Raw genomic sequence first — 21509 nt, 5'->3', positions numbered from 1 at the left:
TTTTACTTGCCTGCTGCCACTTCTTCCTTGAGGACTGTAAGGCGGTGGAGGTCCCCACACCCCAGTCTGTGCATCGAAACTCCCACTCGCTTCACCAAACCCTTCCTGATACCCAGCCTGGGCAAAACTGCTCCCTTGCCCGAAACTAGATCCTTGACCAAACTGACTTGGACCAAAGCTTCCCGGATTTTGCACAAAATTCGCCGATGATTGTTGAAAATTCATATTTGCTGGAGTGAAATTCGCTGGGTTTTGGGTAAAATTTGCTGGATTTTGGGTAAAGTTTTGCGGGTTTTGGCCGCGAAATTGGTTGAAATTGGCTGGGTAAGTGCGTTCTTCGTATTGCTGTGACGGATTTTGATTGGGTTCATTTTCGCAAAAGCCGTAAGCACTGTCCCCTGATTGTGGCACGCCGCTCATTCTACATCGGGAACTGTTGAAGTAAAATTGTGTTACATCAAATTATTATTGTGTTAACCAAGTCTTTTACATACGTAAAAATATGCGATTTGCATTTAAAGTCAAAACTAAGTTTTTTTTACAACTTGAATCTTATTATACTAGAAAAATACCGAATCATCTGTCACTTGCTTTTTGTACCAAATAAATGAAATAGATTGATTGATTAAAATGTTCTGAAATTAATCGACTTTCTGAATTTATTCAAGACTAGCTGATGCCCGCAGCTTCGCCCGCGTGGATTGGTCAGATCCCCTGCAGCATCAGGATTGAGGAGTTGGACTCCAAATTTTTTATGAAACAATGTCGCAAAGTTCCTCTATCGATTAAAAAAGAAATGACGCAAATCGGTTCAGAAATCTCGGAGATTTCGGTGTACATAGGTAGAAAAACACAACTCCCTTTTTGAAAGTCGGTTAAAAAAGTAGCCTATTTTACGCCCTGGCTAATCCTCTACTTGTCTGTGAAAGTCCCGTCAAAATCGGTTCAGCCGTTCCAAAGATTAGCCTTTTCAAACAGACAGACAGACAGACAGACAGACAGACAGACAGACAGACAAAAATTTTAAAAACGTGTGATTCAGTTATGGTATCGTTCAAATAACCATATGAGCTTAATATGTGGTAGTTATTTCGAAATTACAGACAGACACTCCAATTTTATTTATTAGTATAGATTAGCTAAACTTTGTTCAAGTTATGTTAAGAAACTATATCTATTATTATTACTATATTTTGACCTATTAATAAAGCAAATAAATTCTTACTTCTGACTATTTCCCCTGGGCCAAGGAAACCAACTCCATGGAGAAGTTTTTCTGCCCGTGCCAGGATTTGGAGAATATAGGTTTCCAATACGACCTGTAAATAAACAGAAAATAAATTCTAAGCAGATTAAGCTATATATTAACTTTAGCTTTGTTTTTAACCCTGAACTCTGAGGCTTAGGTAATTATAATTAACTATGTGTAAATCTGTTATTTTGAGTGATATTTTCCTGAAAGTTAATTTACAGGATGACTTTTTCCTATCCATACCCCATATTAAATGAGATTTACGCATACGTTAACTTCAAATAATTACACTTGGAACTCGGTATTGAAATAGAGCCTCTGGTCATTCTTATTTGCTCTCTTCCTGTAAAATCCTTACCACTCTCATCGCATTTTCTGCTATCTCTATCTTATTCTTACCGGGTGCCCAAAATCTGTGTTGGAGACTGAAGTCCCACGCAGGCTGTGTAGTGTGACACTGCGCGCAGCAACTGCAGTTAGTCTAAAAAAAATATTTGTGTTAAAGAAACATAGCAATGCATAATATGATATTTTATCTAAAATATGACTCATAGCGAACTCTTAACTTTTAAGTACCTAACGTTATAAATAAAATTATTAGCTTTAAAATTTAAAATATTTTAATGTCGTCTACTATATTGATTTAGTCAAAAAATGACAAAGACGTTTTTATCCGACTTTTCCGAATTTATTCGAGTTAAAAAAATTTAACATACCTTTTTTTAATGAATAACATAATGTTTGCGATGCGTGAATCTTTAAATGGGACTTATCCTGGATACTAGTTTACCATTGTTATTTTTTTAAAACATTCAAAATACAATTCGGCGTAAACGAATGTTTAAAAAAGCGGTCAAGTGTGAGTCGAGTTCGCACACGAAGGGTTCTGTACCATTATACAAGATCACACTAATATTATAAAGGCGAAAGTTGGTATGTGTGTATGTATGTGTGTGTGTGTGTGTGTATGTTTGTTACTCCTTCACGCAAAAACTACTGGACGGATTTGGCTGAAATTTAGAATGGAGATAGATAATATCCTGGATTAGCACATAGGCTACTTTTTATCCCGGAAAATCAAAGAGTTCCCGCGGGATTTCAAAAACCTAAATCCACGCGGGCGAAGTCGCGGGCATCGGCTAGTACATAATATACTTTAAGAAAATTAATTTCCATTAAAAAAATATAAGAAGTACATAATCTAGTACGATGGTACGGAACCCATAGTATACGAGACTGACTCGCACTTGACCGATTTTCTATATTTTCACCTGCACAGGTCTGCCAGTAGCAGCGGGCTGTCCGCTCGGTGGACGATACAGAGACCTGCAACGTAGCTCCAGCTGTTCCCAGTACATCTTCTTACGTTCATGACTGAAATTAAATGAAAAAACTTTTTTTCATATAAGACAACTTGGACTTTCCGGCTCCATCGGCTAACGCCTCTACGACAGGCATGTCCTGCCCATTGCCATTTCAGCTTGCTAATAGTTTGGGAAAAGTTTTTGAGCCGGAAAATCCTTTAGTGGAGACTGCGTTTTAGCAAGCGTAAAGCCCTCCAGCACGATGGACCGACGATATAAAGCGGCTGGCGGGAAGTGGCTGGATGAGGAAGGCTGAGGACCGGACCGGGTGTGGTGGCGCTCTTTAGGTAAGGCCTATGTCCAGCAGTGAATGTCCACAGGCTGATGATGATGATGATGACAACTTGTGGCGGAAACATAATATGTATTTTATGTATAATTCGTATAAGTACGCGACAGTTTGAGATGGCAATCGGGGTATGAGGCCGGAGGTCGCGGGCATCAGCTAGTAATTAGCACATAAATGCTTTTAAAGTCAACCTTCAGCCAGCGGGATATCTTTTTCAGCGTTCCGTACTTCCGAATGAAAAAACGGAACCCTTAGAAGTTCAAGTGAGCTAAGAATCAGCTTAGCTTATTAGTAAGGGGATCACGTGTATAGCTAGTTGGCTGTCTGTCCACCTGTCATAGACAATTTGCTCCGAATCTACGTAAAATTTGCCTACATTATTATGAATTATCGTCCGTGAAATTATAAGGGTTTCTTATTTTACTACGGGTCCCTAAATACGCAAATCCACGGGAAATATGTCGCGCGAAATCTAAATAGGTCATAGGTACCTCTTCACAGGTTACGAGGTTATACCAATAAAAACTTCGTGAATTTCAATGGCACGAAAATCCATTTCAAACGGTTTCCATGACAACTGGCTGTTGACTTCAGAACCTTTTTACGAACCACTTCAAAAGTAAAACTTATGGAAAAATAGACCTTATGGTACAAAGAATAGAGTTCATTGAAAAAAATTATAGCGGTAAAGTAGAGTTGTCTATTGAAAGTACGTCAGTCTATCACCAAAGGCGTCATTATTGCATTTTGATCGTGTCAGTTGTCGGTATTGGCTGTATTTTACGGTGCTTCATTAAAGGGCCTAGTACACATTGGCCCAACGTACTCGGCCAATTCTCTTGACGTACAAGGTTACTTGAAGTACATTTGGCCTTAATTCACAAACGGTGTTTAGACAAGTAATTACATTAAAAAAAAAATTAGTAGAGGTGTCAAAAAAGTGCTTGTAATCTTCAATCTTCTTTGGCCGCCAATACATTATTCACTGAGTTGGCCAACGTACATTTGGGCAGCTGTAATCGGACAAATTCAAGGTTCTTTTGCATGTACGTCTATTTTGTCATTCTTGCTATGTGCATATTTTGCTACTAACTGACATGTGTAACCAACCAATATTATGACATTATAAACTTTCAATGACAGATACCTAACGACTAAAAACAGAATAGACACCATAACGCATACATTTCATTTCAATACATTTAATTTCATAACCACTGAGATACTGATACTGCTTAGCTAGTCGACTTTTGTCGGTTTTTGTAGGTTTAATTTACTAAATAAACTCTACATGGGAAAAAACAGCAGACATTTTTTGTATGACATAGTAGTTATTATTTTTATTTCACAATAATTTGTCAAGAGGAATGTGTTCTATATTTAAAAACATATAAAACCTTACAGTTTTCGTACAAACATCAAAAGGATCTCATTCGCAGTTCGCAAGCAGTGGTTTCACTTTAGCCGACACTCGTCAAAAACATCGGGCCAATTTGTACTGGAGCCATAACACTAAAAATCAGAAACAGTGAAAGATGATTGAAACTTTCTGTGACTTGTAAATAATGGTTTATGTGTTTATTATTTTAACATAAAAGTTTTTAAGAGTTTACCAAGTGATTTTTAAAGCAATTTATTTTGAAAAAATGTCTCGACATTCCCACGGTCCTAGGAGCAGTACGAGCCCACATTCAAGGTCTGAGAGCCATCTAATGAATTATAGCGAAGAAATAACTGACGCCGAACTTATAAAGCAGGTGGGTCTTTCATTGCTGAGGGTTGGAACCCTTTCGATTAAACTCATTGAGGCACTAGTCCGACCGCCGGACTATATTAGCCAGAAAATAGTTGAGGTAAAAATTAAAAACGACATCTTCCTCCCTGTCGGTGGGACAACTGCCTAAAACTATTTATTTCTTTCTTCTTAACTGCTTCAAACGAGACCAAAGCGATACGAAGCGGGAACCTCAGCCGCGCGGCGGTCACCTTCCACGATATTTAATGGCGCTATGAACACATAGCGCCATTAAATATCGTGTGAGGGTGTCTGCACATATAGATTCGCGTCGTAAACGCTCCCGCATAGCATCCCGCGTGCCGCGTTCTAGACACGCAAGTGTGGCCGTAGCTTTTAGCGTGTTCTGGATTTATGACCCGCACTGGACCAGTGTTTAGGGTTTCGTACCCAAAGAGTAAAAACTGAGCCCTATTAATGTCACTTTGCTGTCTGTCTGTCTGTCCGTCCGTCTGTTTGTCCGAAACATGTCACAGGTCTCTAGCTCGTAGACTAAATGGGTTACCTAAAATGTAAAATACCTAAAATAACCTGAAATTTTATTATTTGGTGTAAAACGTTGAATCAGAACCAAATATTGAATTGAACCAAACGGATCCCTAAAAGAGCGAGGCCCGACTCGCACTTGACCGGTTTTTAGGATTCCGTATCTCAAAAGGAAAAACGGAAACCTTATAGGATCACTTTGTTTTCTGTCGTTCAGTCGTGTCTATCAAGAAACCTATACGGTACGTCCCGTTGACCTAGAATCATGAAATTTGGCAGGTAGGTAGCTCAAGTACAGGAATAAATCTGAAAATCGTGAATTTGTGGTTACGTCATTTAAAAAAATGTGTTTAAATTTTCAAAGCAAGGTAACTATACCAAGTGGGGTATCATATGAAAGGGCTTTATCTGTACATTCTAAAACAGATTTTTATTTATTTTTATACATAATAGTTTTTGATTTATCGAGCAAAATGTCAAAAAAAATACCCGAGTACGGGATCCTCAGTGCGCGCGTCTGACTCGCACTTGACAGGTTTTTTATTTACAGGTCAACGATATAAAACAACAAATACGAATCCTCTCGCTCGAAAACGAGATCTTCGAACGAGTCATAATGAGGTTGGAGCCAACGTTGATGCATGGAATCCAACAGGCGTTGGACTACGCCACCAAGCTTCAGAGCAGCTCGCCCTTGAGCATTGGAAGCTTTGTCAAGTCCCAGACGTCAAGATATGGCTTTGATTCCGTCATTACCAGTCCTTCGAGAATGTTCACGAGTCCATCAAGAGGTAGGTACAGATGTTCTATTTCACGAAGATATATTATTCTATTCTGTTCCGTTCTGTTCTAGTCTTTTCTGGTCTGTCCTGTCCTGTTCTGTTCAGTTCTATTCTATAGAAGTCCGACGTTTTAACCACTAGGCTATCCATTCTTCTTCTTTAGTATCCACCCGGTTATGGTCTGGTCTGGTCTGTCCTATCCTGTTCTGTTAAGTTCTGTTCTATTCTATTGTACGCCGACGTTTTAACCACTAGGCTATCCATTCTTCTTCTTTAGTATCCACCCGGTTCTGGTCTGGTCTGGTCTGGTCTGTCCTATCCTGTTCTGTTAAGTTCTGTTCTATTCTATTGTACGCTGACGTTTTAACCACTAGGCTATGCATTCTTCTTCTTTAGTATCCACCCGGTTCTGGTCTGGTCTAGTCTGTCCTGTCCTGTTCTATTCTATAAAAGGCCGACGTTTTAACCACAAGGTTATCCATTCTTCTTCTTCAGTATCCACCCGAAGAGTGGATTCCTCAGCCAAAGTCAGCGGGACTGTCATATTCGGGACTGGTCCACGGATCAACGTGCTGGAGAGGTCAGAACTAGTCTCCGCAGAGATGGAGATTCTGATAGCTAATCTGGAGAAGGCGAGGAAGAAGGCGGCCAAACAACACGCGTTTCTGAAAGCGCAGCTTGAAGAAATTGGTGTTCGAGAAACTGATATTGAAAAGGTTGGTGTTTTTTTTTTAATTTATAGATAAGCGATTGGCAGACATGCTGGTAAGTGATGATGCAGCCTAAGATGGACCGCGCTTACCTAGAAGATGTCTATTCGCTCTTGACTTGAAGGTACCCATATTAAAGTCGGGAGAACTGATGCTAGAAGGGCGTTCCATATTCTAGTAGTACGAAATAAATGTGAACAGTACAATACAATACTTTGAACAGTGGCAACACAGTTGTCTTTGGTTTTGTCTATGTCCGACCTACTTGTGTGAGGATTTATTGCGTGTTTCATAAAGAAGTCGACATGTTAGCTCTGAATTAAATACAGTTATTCAAGCTTCCAGCAGAGTACTTTTATTTATAAGTCCTAACAATAGAAAGATACTTGGAAATTAATTGTCAAAACCTTCAAGAAAAAATTTTCATTTTCGCAGGCATCGGAAATGTTTAAACAAGAAGTAATAGTTGAGGGATGGGACAAGATAGCGCAAAGAATTCCAGCTGAAATTTGGATAAGGTAGGGTACCCAGTTCATTATTTAATACTGAGCAAAAGCTGTTATACATTCTTCAATACCTGAAGAATGATCAACATTATTATTGTTTGTAAGTGCTTTTGTAAAGTGGTGATAATAAAAAAAAAATACCCGGCTGAGTTTGTTGTGGGCTCTTCTGAGACTTGGGCGCGTTTGGAACCCTCGTAGCTTTAGTTTTGAGTTTACGTAATTAATTATCACCACTATATCATCTTTCAAATCTAACAAATCGGACAAACAAAAGGTGTACAATAGCACCTATTTTTAACCCCCGACCCAAAAAGAGGGGTGTTATAAGTTTGACGTGTGTATCTGTGTATCTGTCTGTGGCATCGTAGCGCCTAAACGAATGAACCGATTTTAATTTACTTTTTTTTGTTAGAAAGGTGGCTTGATCGAGAGTGTTCTTAGCTATAATCCAAAAAAATTTGATCAGCCGTTTAAAAGTTATCAGCTCTTTTCTAGTTTTCTTGTAGAAAAGAAGGTTAGATAACCCTTAGGTTCATAATATTCAAGTGTCAATTGACAAATGTCAAGCTGTCAAGATGGACGTTGCCTAGATATACATAATTATTTATTTGAAAATGATGTTTTGGAAAACTCAGATAGGTACTTTGGATCGTAGGCGCGGAACAGTCCAAGAAAATCGGTTCAACCGTTTGAAAGTTATCAGCTCTTTTCTAGTTACTGTAACCTTCACTGGTCGGGGGTGTTGAAAATTTTTAATTTACACTTGTGAATAAATTATTTTGACATTGACTTATTTGTAGATTTATGACTGAATGGGTCAAAATATCAGACAGCCACATTGGAAAGTTCAGACTCAGAACCAGTACTTTGAACTCACAGTATAGCAAACTAAAAGGACAAATCAAAGTCAAAGCTGAACTAAGCGAAAGCTTACGTGCCGTGGATTTTGACAAATTAAAAATAGAGAATAGCGAGTGTTTGAAAACCATTGATTACAAACTACAGCAATTGGGTGAGCTAAAGAAAATGACTGGTGACGCAAATTTGAATCTAACGGTACATAAAAAAGCAATGATGCAACAAAATGGTTACCTATCTAACATACTACAATCTATTAAAGAGAAACAGAAACAAACAGCGGAATTAGACAAAGAAAAAGATGTAATTAAAGTTCAAGCGGAGAGTTTGTCCCAAAGGCTCGACGATGTTAGGAAAGTCAGACTTGCATACGAAGTACCAGATATAATGGACTATGTTAACGTTAAATCTGAGGTTGCAGATTTAAAACATAGCGTCAAATTGTTAGAAAATAGAGTGCACATACAGGAAATAGCGTTGGCTTCTTTGAATAAGAAGTTGAAATCGATTATTTCGAACGAAATGTAAAACAGTAATACGTTTTTTTTTTTTGAATTATTTCTTTTGTTAATCGTGTCGCAAATTAATGTGACAAATCTGTTGAATTAAATACTTATATTTTTGTGTTTTACTCAATTTTGATGTTTTCTTTTGCATTTGCTTCAATACCAATTTAATTGATTGATTATTTATTTATTATAACCGCTGAATCTGAATACTGAAACATATATATTTCTGTTCTTAGAAATCTTTTTTATCATTATTTGTATCGAAAAATGTCAAAAATCTGATTACATAGGTAGGTACTAAAAGCTGCCCTTTTTAGAAACCAAGTGGCTTTTTTGGTCATTAATTCAATCTGGAATGAAAACTGCATTGCATTTATGTAAAAGCGGGCCAAGTGCGAGTCAGACTCGCGCACTGAGGGTTCCGTACTCGGGTATTTTTTCCAACATTTTGCACGATAAATCAAAAACCTTTATACTTACATAAAAATAAATAAAAATCTGTTTTAGGATGTACAGGTAAAGTCCTTTTATATGATACTTGGTATCTTACTTTGAAAATTGAAACATATTTTAATTATTTTTTTTTAAATGATGTGACCACAAATTTGCGGTTTTCAGATTTATTCCTGTACTTGTGCTATAAGACCTACCAAACCTACCGAATTTCATGATTCTAGGTCAACGGGAAGTACCCTATAGGTTTCTTGACAGACAGACAGACAACAAATTGATCCTATACAGGTTCCATTTTTCTTTTTGAGGTACGGAACCCTCAAAACAAACAACGGAACCAAGCAAGTGCGAAATATTTTATTACTTAATGATTTTACCTTAGTAACTGATAAGCCAGCATACAGCTGAAGATGCAGACCAGCACCGCGCTGACCGAGAGGGCAAAGACCCCTCGAAGGCACCAGTACAGGGCTCCGTGCACCACGCCGCAGTCTGTGACTCCCTCGAACGCGCAGCGGACTCCTACAATAGACGACAAAACGTTAATAAACTGCCTGAGATTTGATTCTTTCACCAAAGGTTGCTTGTAAGAGATTGCTTTAGCAATAAAGCCGCCTTTGCACCCTCATGTATAGTTTCTTCTATGTTTTCTGTATGTTTGTGTGTGCAATAAAGCATAACAAATCAATAAGGCTCAATAGCTCAACGGTTGAGGAGCCGACTGAATTCCGAAAGGTCAGCGGTTCAAATCTCACCTATTGCACTATTGTCGTACCCACTCCTGGCACAAGCTTTACGCTTAATTGCAGGGGAAAGGGGAGTATTAGTTATGATTATCATGGCTAATATTCTTTAAAAAAAAAACTAAATAGGAATAGTACACGACTGGTCAAGATGGCAACTGGGGTATGAGGCGGGGGAACGCCCCGCACACCCGCAAGTCATCCGCGCTATCCCGCACCGGGTTAGCGCGAGGGCTATGCTTGTTTTTTTTTAATTCTTTATAGGCAAGCGCTTGACCACAAGCACACTTAATGGAAAGTGATGATGTGGTCTAAGATGGGACGCGTTTACCTAGAAGATGCCTATTCACTCTTGTTTTAAAGATACCCGGATTGTAATTGGTAGGAAACGCAGATCGCGGAAGAGTATTCCAAACCTTAGCCATATGTATGAGGAATGAGGGCGTGCGGGGTGTCCTCACCCAATTGCCATCTCGACCTGTCGCGTAGATCCTTCATCATATCGTATACGCACTAGCCAGTCAGAGAAATCCTATAATTTTTTAAAGTCCATTGTTTAAAAAAACACGAATCTAAAGTTACCCATACGTACCGAAACACTAGGCAAGAAGTAACCAATTTCTGAACGCAATGTTTCTGTCAAACTCGATTTTTATTTGTCAATGTCAATGTCAATTGTTACAATTTATTTTTTCAATTTTCGTAAACAAAAACAAAGTTAGGAAAACTCAAATTTTACGCTATAACAACTAATTAATATATTGTCGTTGGTCGTTATAATATTAATTTTGAATCTCTTACTCTGCTTGTAAACGAATTGTGTATTTTATATGTAAATGAACAATATGTCTAGGTTAGGTGCACTACATTTCACTAAAAACACCGGTGCAAAACACACAGCTACTGTAATATTCTTTCATGGATCAGGTATAATTGTAACTGAGTAGTGTTTATTGAATGGTCCAACGTATACTTAAAAAAGTTTTTATAACCTCAAACTGAACTTTCAATGGCTATTGTCTATTTAACCAGCATAAGTTAGCAGGTGTCATCCTGATTGTACTTGTGTGGGGTACTTTAAAACTTGATTTGCCAGGGTAAAAGTGTTATCTACTACAGTTTATATGGTCCATTCTTTAAACTAATTTTGACTAAGTTTAGTACACAAATAGCTTGTATCCCAGAGAGGCATAGAGTTCCCACAAGATTTTAATAACCTAAATCCACACAAACAAAGTCATGGGCATCAGTTAGTCACACTAATATTATAAAATATGAATAAATGTGTTTGTCTGTCTCCTTGATTGCATCCCAGGAATGGACTTAGCCTACTTTTGTCTGTAAAACCAAAGAGTTCCTATGGGATAACCATAAAATATACCCAGCTGAGTTTGTTGTGGGCTCTTCTCAGACTTGGGCGCGATTGGAACCCTCATAGCTTTAGTTTTCAGTTACGTAATTAATTATCACCACTATATTGTACAAATTTAACAATTTCGACCATCAAAAGGAGTACAATTGTACCTACTTTGAATAAATGATTTTGACTTTGACTTTGACTACGTAATTAATTATCACCACTATATTGTACAAATTTAACAATTTCGACCATCAAAAGGAGTACAATTGTACCTACTTTGAATAAATGATTTTGACTTTGACTTTGACTATGTATATGAATTTCAGGAGCCACTGGTGATCATATGAAGGAATGGGTACATTTACTAGCAAAGAATTTTACATTCCCACACATAAAGGTCTTGTACCCAACCGCACCGTTGCAGCCCTACACTCCAGCTGGAGGTCAAATGAGCAATGTGTGGTTTGACCGTGTAGACATCAATCCGAACGCTCCAGAGGCATTAGAATCACTTGAAAAGATTGAGCATGATGTTAAGAACCTAATAAAGACTGAAAACGATGCTGGTATAGCTAGCAATAGAATTATTGTAGGTACGTTATACCATATTCTATTAGAGTTAGACTATCTATTCATACTTATATTATACTAATATTAAAAATGTGAAAGAATGTCTGTTTGCCTAACATTCTGTCTGTTTTGAAATTATCCTGGAGATGGGTATAGTTATACTTTTTGCCCCAGAAAATGGAAGATTTTGAAAAATTTTTAAAACTTAAATCCATGTAGACAAAATCAAAGCTTTTTTGGAATACTAGCTGACGCCCGCGACTTCGTCCACTTGGATTTAGGTTTATCAAAATCCTGTGGGAACTCTTTGATTTTCCGGGATGAAAAGTAGCTTATCCAGGATATTATCTATCTTCATTCCAAATTTCAGCCAAATCCGTCCAGTAGTTTTTGCGTGAAGGAGTAACAAACATACTCACACACATATACACACAAACTTTCGATATTAGTGTAAAGTTTGATAGTGTGATTGAGAATCTTCACACACCTTTAAGAACAGTATAGAGATCTCTCAGCCATGCAGGTTTTCTTATGATGTTTTCCTTCACTGTTAATTAATGCAAGTGCATTTAATTGAGGCCAGACTCGAAACACCAGACCCTCTGAATAGGAAGCGAACTTCTTAACCACTAGGCTGCCATAGCTTTATTTTTTTTTATTTAAGGTGGTTTTTCAATGGGTGGTGCACTGGCACTTCACACAGCCTTCCGATGGGAACCAAATGTGGCGGGAGTGTTTGCATTTAGCTCATTCCTCAATGACAACTCAATTGTTTATCAAGAACTTAAGAAATCTACTAACAATGCCAATGGTAAGAAACAAAATGAAATTATTTTTAAGCTTTGTAGGGTTCTGTAATCTGTTCTCAAAGAGTACCCATGGGACTCTATTACTAAGCCTCTGCTGTCCATCCATCTGTCTGTTAGAAAGGTGTATCTCATGAACCATAATAGATAGAGAGTTGAAATTTTTAGAGTACATATTTCTATTGCCACTTTATCATCAAACTAGTTGATGCCCGCGACTTCGTCCGCGTGGATTTCAGTTTTTCAAAATCCTGTGAGAACTCTTTGGATGTGTCAATACAAAGTATAATCTATCTCCACTCTAAACAGCTAAATCCATCCTGTAGTTTTTGCTGAAAAAGTAACAAACATACACACACACACACACACAAGCACTCACACACACATTCGCGCGCACACACACACACACACACACTAACACACATACACACACACACTCGCTCGCACGCACTTTCTCGATAGTAAAAAAGTTTCTTAGTGATTCTTCATAGTAAGACTTCACTTTTTTGCATGAGTATATAAAGGCTTCTTTTTTTATCACATACAGGCTTAAAAACCTAAATCCACGAAGACAAAGTCATGGGCATCACATAATTTCTAATAACTTAAAATTCTTTCAGTACCTCTACTGCAAATACATGGAGACATAGATGACCTAGTAGACCTTACCTGGGGTCAGACTACATTCATGGAGCTACAGTCCCTCGGAGTGAAGGGAGAGTTCCACGTCATGGAAAGACTAGGTCACTCACTCAATAAGAAGGGATTGAATATCATTAGAGATTGGGTGGAAAAACTGTTGCCTGAAGTGCATTGAATGAAAATAGTTATTTTGTATTTAGTGGTAATTACTTTAGAATCTACACTTTTTTTTTTAATAAATAAAATTGAAGTGTCTCTCTGTGATTTCAAAATAACTACCTCATATTATTAAGTTCATATAGTTATTTGAACTGTACCATAACTGAATCACACGTTTTTAACCCCCGACCCAAAAAGAGGGGTGTTATAAGTTTGACGTGTGTATCTGTGTATCTGTCTGTGGCATCGTAGCGCCTAAACGAATGAACCAATTTTAATTTAGTTTTTTTTGTTTGAAAGGCGGCTTGATCGAGAGTGTTCTTAGCTATAATCCAAGAAAATCGGTTCAGCCGTTTGAAAGCTGTCACCTCTTTTCTAGTTACTTTAACCTTCACTTGTCGGGGGTAATATAAATTTTTAATTTACACTTGTTTAAATTTTTACCTGTCTGTTTGAACAGGCTAATCTTCGGAACGACTTAACCTATTTTGACGGGATTTTCACAGATAAGTAGAGTATCAACCAAGGAGTAACATAGGCTACTTTTTTAACTGACTTCAAAATGGAGGAGTTGTGTTTTTCTACCTATGAACATTGATAAAAGAATAACATTTGCTATAAATGCATGGAGACATAGATGACCTAGTAGACCTGACCTGGGGTCAGACTACATTCATGGAGCTACAGTCCCTCGGAGTGAAGGGGGAGTTCCACGTCATGGAAAGACTAGGTCACTCACTCAATAAGAAGGGATTGAATATCATTAGAGATTGGGTTGAAAAACTGTTGCCTGAAGTGCATTGAATGAAAATAGTTATTTTGTATTTAGTGGTAATTACTTTAGAATCTACATTTTTTTTAATAAATAAAATTGAAGGGGCTGTCTGTAATTTCAAAATAACTACCTCATATTATTAAGCTCATATAGTTATTTGAACTGTACCATAACTGAATCACACGTTTTTAAAATTTTTGTCTGTCTGTTTGGACAGGCGAATCTTCGCAACGACTGTACCTATTTTGACGGGACTTTCACAGACAAGTAGAGGGTTAACCAAGGAGTAACATAGGCTACTTTTTTAACTGACTTCAAAATGGAGGAGTTGTGTCTGTCTGCTTGAACAGACTAATCTTCGGAACGACTGTACCTATTTTGACGGGACTTTCACAGACAAGTAGAGGGTTAACCAAGGAGTAACATAGGCTACTTTTTTAACTGACTTCAAAATGGAGGAGTTGTGTTTTTCTACCTATGAACATCGATATCTCTGAGATTTCTGAACCGATTTGCTATAAATACATGGAGACATAGATGACCTAGTAGACCTGACCTGGGGTCAGACCACTTTCATGAAGGGGGAGTTTTTCGCAATTTGTAAACTAATACGACAAAGTAGGCTTATGGCACTTTAGTTGCACCAATGGCAGTATCATCCTCACAGGCTCATATAAAAATCTTTACTTGAAAGGATCCAGTTTAAGAAATTAGCTATAGTGTCGACTAATTTGTGAGTAACTGATGTCAAACTCATTATTTTGACTAATTTCTTAAACTGGACACTTTCAAGTAAAGATTTTTATGTAATCCTGTGAATATGATACTGCCATTGTCGGAATTAGAATGCCATAAGTGTACTATGTCGTATTAGTTTACAAATTGCGAAAAACCAAATTAAATTTGAATATGCGGGCAGACCCGTCTCATGCACCGTAATCGGTAACTACTTTAGTATTTAGAAGATAGATATAAATTCAATATTAATATCTACTAGACTTTTTTCTTTTTTTTTAAAAGAATATTAGCCATGCTAGTCATGACTAATACTCCCCTTTCCCCTCCAATTAAGCGTAAAGCTTGTGCCAGGAGTGGGTACGACAATAGTGCAACGGGTGGGGTTTGAACCGCTGACCTTTCGGAATTCAGTCCGCTCCTCAACCGTTGATCTATCGAGGCTCTCAAGCTATCTTTTTAATATGATGACAAGTTTTTTAATACAGTGATAGCCTAATGATTAAGACGGCTTGCACAATGTGTTAGACTACATCGTTAAAGTGTCTTCTAAACCCTTCTCAACCCCCGACCCAAAAAGAGGGGTGTTATAAGTTTGACGTGTGTATCTGTGTATCTGTCTGTGGCATCGTAGCCTCTAAACTAATGAATCGATTTTAATTTAGTTTTTTGTTTGAAAGGTGGCTTGATTGAGAGTGTTATTAGCTATAATCCAAGAAAATCGGTTCAGCCGTTTGAAAGTTATCAGCTCTTTTCTAGTTACTGTAACCTTCACTTGTCGGGGGTGCTAAATTCTTAATTTACACTTGTTATTCTGAGAGACGACCCGTGCTTAGTAGTGAGTGAGCTCACTGGGTGATCACTCTATTCCCTCACTCTCATATTTCACAATAACTTACCTTCGTCGTCAGACCCGCTGTGCTGGGAGTCAGTAGGCATGGAGTAACAGGTGCAGGTCCTTGTCAGCTTCGTGTAGTCGCAGAATTTTAACGTTTGAAGTCTGAAATAGATGAATCAAAGTTAAATCACAGAATACCTGCCTACTTAGGATCACTCTGCAAAGAAAATGGATAACTCTCAGGCATGTAGGTTTCCTCACGATATTTTCCTTCAAAAGCCAGCCATAGTGTTGGTAAAGAAAATTCATACTCACTTATTCATGTGTATCACAGTGGTAGTAATAGTTACTAGGACACAGGTCAAAGCACATACGAGGCAGCAGGCTCCAACTACTTTTATCTGAAAAAAAAATTACAAGAACTGACTGACACTGACAGAGCCATACTTCCATATATTATCCATTCCATACTAATATTATAAATGTCAAAGTGTGTCTGTCTGTCTACTAGCTTTTCACGGGCCAAAAGTTTAACCGATTTAGTTAGGTTTAGTTATATGGGGGTATAGGCTACTTTTCATCCCGGAAAATCAAAGAGTTACCATGATTTTCTTTAAAGACCCATCTTTGCAACCGATTCATATGAAACTAGCCGATGCCCGCGACTTCGCCCGCGTGGATTTAGGTTTTTCGAAATCCCGTGGGAACTCTTTGAATTTCCGGGATAAGAAGTAGCCTATGTACTAATCCAGGATACTATCTATCTCCATTCCGAATTTCAGCCAAGTCCGTCCAGTGGTTTTTGCGTGAAGGAGTAACAAACATACACACACACACACACACACACACACACACACACACACACACACACAAACTTTCACTTTTATAATATTAGTGTGATTTAGTATAGAGATGTCTTGCATCCCGGAAACTGACATAGACAATGTTTTATCCCGGAAAATCAAACAGTTCCAACGGGATTTTCAAAAACATAAATCCAAGCGGACGAAGTCGCGGGCATCATCTACTATCAGTATTAAGCTCAAACCAGACTAGCGGGTTGATTCTTTTTTATTATTTAGATACAAGTTAGCCCTTGACTGCAATCTCACCTGGTGGTAAGTGATGATACAGTCTAAGATGGAAGCGGGCTAACCTGGGGTATGGCAGTTTTCATTGAACTCATACTCTTTTGGTTTCATTATTTTTACATGCAACAAGTGTAAATTAAAAATTTATAACACCCCCGACAAGTGAAGGTTACAGTAACTAGGAAAGAGCTGATAACTTTCAAACGGCTGAACCGATTTTCTTGGATTATAGCTAAGAACACTCTCGATCAAGCCACCTTACAAACAAAAAAAACTAAATTAAAATCGGTTCATTCGTTTAGGCGCTACGATGCCACAGACAGATACACAGACACACAGATACACCCGTCAAACTTATATTACCCCTCTTTTTGGGTCGGGGGTTAAAAAAGGAGAAGGGCAGGGTTGGTACATGCCTAATATATTATGCTGTGGGACATACTTTTCTTACCATATAGCTGTATCGGTTGCGGCGGCGCGCGAGACTCATGATGCACACCCCTGTCAGAACCAACTGTAACAAAAGCATACGTTCAAATAGAATAAACTTATGGTTCACTAGATAATGCCCGCGACATCATCTGCGTGCATTTAAATTTATCAAAAACCTTTGATTTTGCGGGATAAAAAGTTGGTACTTATATGTCAATTTCCGGGATGCAAGCTACCTCTGTACCTTTCATATAAATCGGTTAAACGGATAGGCCTTTAAGAATCCTTTGGGAACTCTTTGCCTAATTTTTGGGATAGCCGTGTCCTTCCCCGGGACGGATGTAAGCTAACTCTGTACGAAATTTCATCAAAATCGGTTAAACTGTTGGGCCGTGAAAAGCTAGCAGGCAGACAGACACACTTTCCCATTTATAATAATATTACTATGGATGGTCTCAAATTCCTCCAGAATATTCCAGAATGTCCCAAATGGTCCAGGATTGGCTGAAAGCGTGTTCGCTCATGTCACTCACCATAGTCACCACCACGCGTATTTGCGGCCACGGCATGAGGTTACTAGACACTTCGAGACTTTCCCACATTGTTCCAGAATGTTCTAAATTGTTCCAGAATGTTCCACAGTGCCCCAAATTGTTCCAGAATGCCCCAAATTGTTCCAGAATGTTCCAAATTGTTCCAGACTGTTCCAAATTGTTCCAGAATGCCCCAAATTGTTCCAGAATGTCCCAAATAGACCAGAATTGGCTGAAAATGTGTTCCCTCGTGTCACTCACCATAGCAGCCGGCACGGCGGCGGGCACGGTCTCCAGATGGTGCGGCGAGGCGGTGTACGCGCGCAGCAGGATGTGCTGAGCGGCGAGCAAGCCCCCCAGGGCTGCGGATAGGGCTCCGCAGCCGCAGCACCACCACGCGTATTTGCGGCGACGACATGAGATTAGACACTATTCGGGACTATCCCAAATTGTTCGAGAATGTTACAATTGTTCCAGAATGTTTCAAATTGTTCCAGAATGTTCCCAATTGTTTCAGACTGTTCCAAATTGTTCCAGAATGCCCCAAATTGTTCCAGAATGTCCCAAATAGACCAGAATTGGCTGAAAATGTGTTCCCTCGTGTTACTCACCATAGCAGCCGGCACGGCAGCGGGCACGGTCTCCAGATGGTGCGGCGAGGCGGTGTACGCGCGCAGCAGGATGTGCTGTGCGGCGAGCAGGCCCCCCAGGGCTGCGGATAGGGCTCCGCAGCCGCAGCACCACCACGCGTATTTGCGGCGACGGCATGAGATTAGACACTATTCGGGACTATCCCAAATTGGTCCAGAATGTTCCGAATTGTTTCAGAATGTTCCAAATTGTTCCAGAATGTTTCAAATTGTTCTAGAATGCTCCAAATTGTTCCAGAATGTCCCAAATAGACCAGAATTGGCTGAAAGCGTGTCTCCTCGTGTCACTCACCATAGCAGCCGGCACGGCAGCGGGCACGGTTTCCAGATGGTGCGGTGAGGCGGTGTACGCACGCAGCAGGATGTGCTGTGCGGCGAGCAGGCCCCCCAGGGCTGCGGATAGGGCTCCGCAGCCGCAGCACCACCACGCGTATTTGCGGCGACGGCATGAGGTCTCGTTGCCGCTGCAGCCGACAGAAGCTGTGAAAGAAGTTTTATTTTATTAATGGCACACAAAACAGATTGCAACCTTAGTGTTAACTGAACCAACCAAGTTAAAACTTGTGACAACTGCACCGCTCCACTACCACAGGAGCCTACTCAGTTAGGTATGCGCTTTTTTTCTCTCTCTTCTGGCTTTACAAAGATTAGCCAATGTCAAGTTTGTAGTTATTTGTAACAAGTTAGTTAAACTATACAAGTATGGACCCCGTCTGTGCCGGTACTCGCCGACATACGCACAGCACCCCTATAGAGCACTTTCCAGTCAGTTTTAACAAAAAAACACTCCAAAAAGGCAGAGCACGCCCGCCAGCTAACACCAACACAGACGAAGTCCCCAGTTATGCGCTATACCTATAAGTAGGTAACTCTACTTAGAAGATAAAAATCCATAGATAACTCAAAATTAAAAACCCCTGACACAAAAACCTCTATAAGAAAACTAGAAAAGAGTTGATAACTTTCAAACGGCTGAACCGATTTTCTTCGATTACAGCTAAGAACACTTTCGATCAAGCCACCTTTCAAACAAAAAAAAAACTAAATTAAAATCGGTTCATTAGTTTAGGAGCTACGATGCCACAGACAGATACACACGTCAAACTTATAACACCCCTCTTTTTGGTACGGGGGTTAAAAACAATAGCTGTCGAAAATACCTGAAAGCAGGTGAACTACCGAAAGTGTTCCCACACTTTCGCCAAATTAATTAATTTAACGTTTGTTTTATTTTAATTAGGACTATTCGCACACTCATATAAAAGGTCACACACTAAGTTAATGAGATTAAGTAGGTAAGTAGGTATACCTAATGGTTATACCAGTTACAGTAACTAGAAAAGAGCTGATAACTTTCAAACGGCTGAACCGATTTTCTTGAATCGTAGCTAAGAACACTCTCGATCAAGCCACCTTTCAAACAAAACAAAAAAACTATATTAAAATCGGTTCATTAGTTTAGGAGCTACGATGCTACAGACACACAGATACACACAGATACACAGATACACACGTCAAACTTATAACACCCCTCTTTTTGGGTAGGGGGTTAAAAATGGTCTGTATTAGAACTATAGAACTTAATCTTGTACCTAATGTAACGAGGAAATAAAGTAATCAAGCAAACATTATAAGTAAGTATAATGCACCTAATCAATTAATTAAAATTTAAAACGCATTTTTCCTAAAACACAAAAAAAAACTAAGTTCGAAATTCAAATTCAAATTATGTTTTTTTCTCTTTCGTCTGGCTTTACAAAGATTAGCCAATGTCAAGTTTGTAGTTATTTGTAACAAGTTAGTTAAACTATACAAGTGTGGACCCCGTCTGTGCCGGCGCTCGCCGACACACGCACGGCACCCCCTTAGAGCGCTTTACAGTCAGTTTTAACAAAAAAAAAAACACTCCAAAAAGGCAGAGCACGCCCGCCAGCTAACCAACACAGACGAAGTCCCGCATTTTTCCTAAAACACAAAAAAAAACTAAGTTCAAAATTCAAATTCAAATTATGTATTACCAAAATACGGTGGTGGCGGTACATAGTGTTGTCCCACGTCCGCTGCGATAGTCGATTGCGGTGTCGATACTTGATACTGTAGCACTTGCATGACATCACTAGATTGCATATCGATAGTTTACCAATCGAATTTTAAATATCGATAACAATTTTTTTAATAATATTACTTTTTAATGCATCATTTAAATCTAATTAAATGATTGAGTAACACATTCAAAATCGAATTGATTGACACTTGAATTTTTTTATTACTTTCGAAGAGTTACAAAAACATTTGAAATGCGCGCCATTTCTATAAAATCGATATTTACAACCAAACAGCGAGAACAATGACCCTATTAAAACACCAATGTTTACGTTTCACAACTAGACATAATTAAACACCTTGTTTTATTAAAAAAAAGTTTAAAACTTAATAATGGGACGTTTCTTTTTTTAAATATTTAAACACCTAAGCTTAACACATTGCAATTTCCCTCTCAAAACAGGATTTTTGTATTAAATACACTGTTATTTTACAATAATCACAAATAACTGAATTAAACACGACATTTTGTAAGTATTTTTTGTCGAAAAGCTTGTATTTTTATCACAAAGACGTATTATTTGGCTACATATTTGATGCAATTCCGATGGCGAACTAGGTTATGAATTACAAAGGAAACGGAGAGATTTGCGCAGAATCAGTAGGTTCTTTATGGTGTACAGGTAGAAAGGGTCTTTTAGAGGAATTTATGTTTATGGATTTTGTGTATTACTATTCTACGTGTGGTTATAACTGTTTTTATCGTTGTATGATTGTGAGGTGGTTCCTAAGCGCTTAGTCTAATGAAATAGCGCAATTGTGATTTGCTGGCATAAAAAGATTTGAATTTCTATAGGAATGGGTGGAATTTTGAACTACTTGTATGAAAAAAGATTTGCATTGTTCGTTATTATTATAGTTAGTAGGGTACGATTACAATATCTAAAAGAGGAGAAAAAATTTCATTCAACATTTTATTATGTAGAGATTTATAGTAGAAGACATACATAGAAGTAAAATATGTACAAGTAAGTAACCTAACTAGATGATTTCTTAAAAACGACAATTGAATACTTATACTTGCATAAATAAAATAAATTAAATTAAACTCTTAACTTAATAAATATT

General features: G+C 38.4%; 3 protein-coding genes across 12 annotated transcripts in view; 2 read left to right on the top strand and 1 right to left on the bottom strand.

The window, feature by feature from the left end:
* The window catches only part of LOC123878914, a 45443-nt gene that overhangs the window by 6153 nt on the left and 17781 nt on the right, over positions 1-21509 (bottom strand). For 4 of the 10 annotated variants that reach the window (XM_045926281.1, XM_045926286.1, XM_045926285.1 and 1 more), the window contains exons 4-12: positions 18631-18818; positions 17166-17237; positions 15948-16033; positions 15694-15794; positions 9382-9526; positions 2524-2626; positions 1652-1733; positions 1226-1319; positions 11-433 (exon numbers count right to left, since the gene is read on the bottom strand). In XM_045926281.1, coding sequence (XP_045782237.1) covers positions 11-433; positions 1226-1319; positions 1652-1733; positions 2524-2626; positions 9382-9526; positions 15694-15794; positions 15948-16033; positions 17166-17237; positions 18631-18818 — 1294 coding nt within the window. Of the gene's footprint in view, positions 1-10; positions 434-1225; positions 1320-1651; positions 1734-2523; positions 2627-9381; positions 9527-15693; positions 15795-15947; positions 16034-17165; positions 17238-17949; positions 18061-18299; positions 18443-18630; positions 18819-20356; positions 21173-21509 lie in introns of those variants that run through there. The other 6 variants (XM_045926287.1, XM_045926288.1, XM_045926284.1 and 3 more) reach the window with 6 other exon arrangements.
* On the top strand, positions 4425-8678 carry LOC123878915 (coiled-coil domain-containing protein 113-like). Its single transcript, XM_045926292.1, has 5 exons — positions 4425-4662; positions 5737-5977; positions 6464-6684; positions 7114-7196; positions 7985-8678. Exons 1-5 carry the CDS (start codon positions 4552-4554, stop codon positions 8568-8570), a joined length of 1242 nt encoding a protein of 413 aa, XP_045782248.1. The 5' UTR covers positions 4425-4551; the 3' UTR covers positions 8571-8678.
* On the top strand, positions 10424-13344 carry LOC123878919 (lysophospholipase-like protein 1). The gene is made up of 4 exons (XM_045926295.1): positions 10424-10674; positions 11434-11700; positions 12342-12488; positions 13104-13344. Exons 1-4 carry the CDS (start codon positions 10584-10586, stop codon positions 13298-13300), a joined length of 702 nt encoding a protein of 233 aa, XP_045782251.1. The 5' UTR covers positions 10424-10583; the 3' UTR covers positions 13301-13344.

This window comes from Maniola jurtina, chromosome 27 (genome assembly GCF_905333055.1).
Source record: "Maniola jurtina chromosome 27, ilManJurt1.1, whole genome shotgun sequence".
NCBI lineage: Eukaryota > Metazoa > Arthropoda > Insecta > Lepidoptera > Nymphalidae > Maniola > Maniola jurtina.
This window is presented reverse-complemented; position numbering and strand designations above follow the sequence as displayed.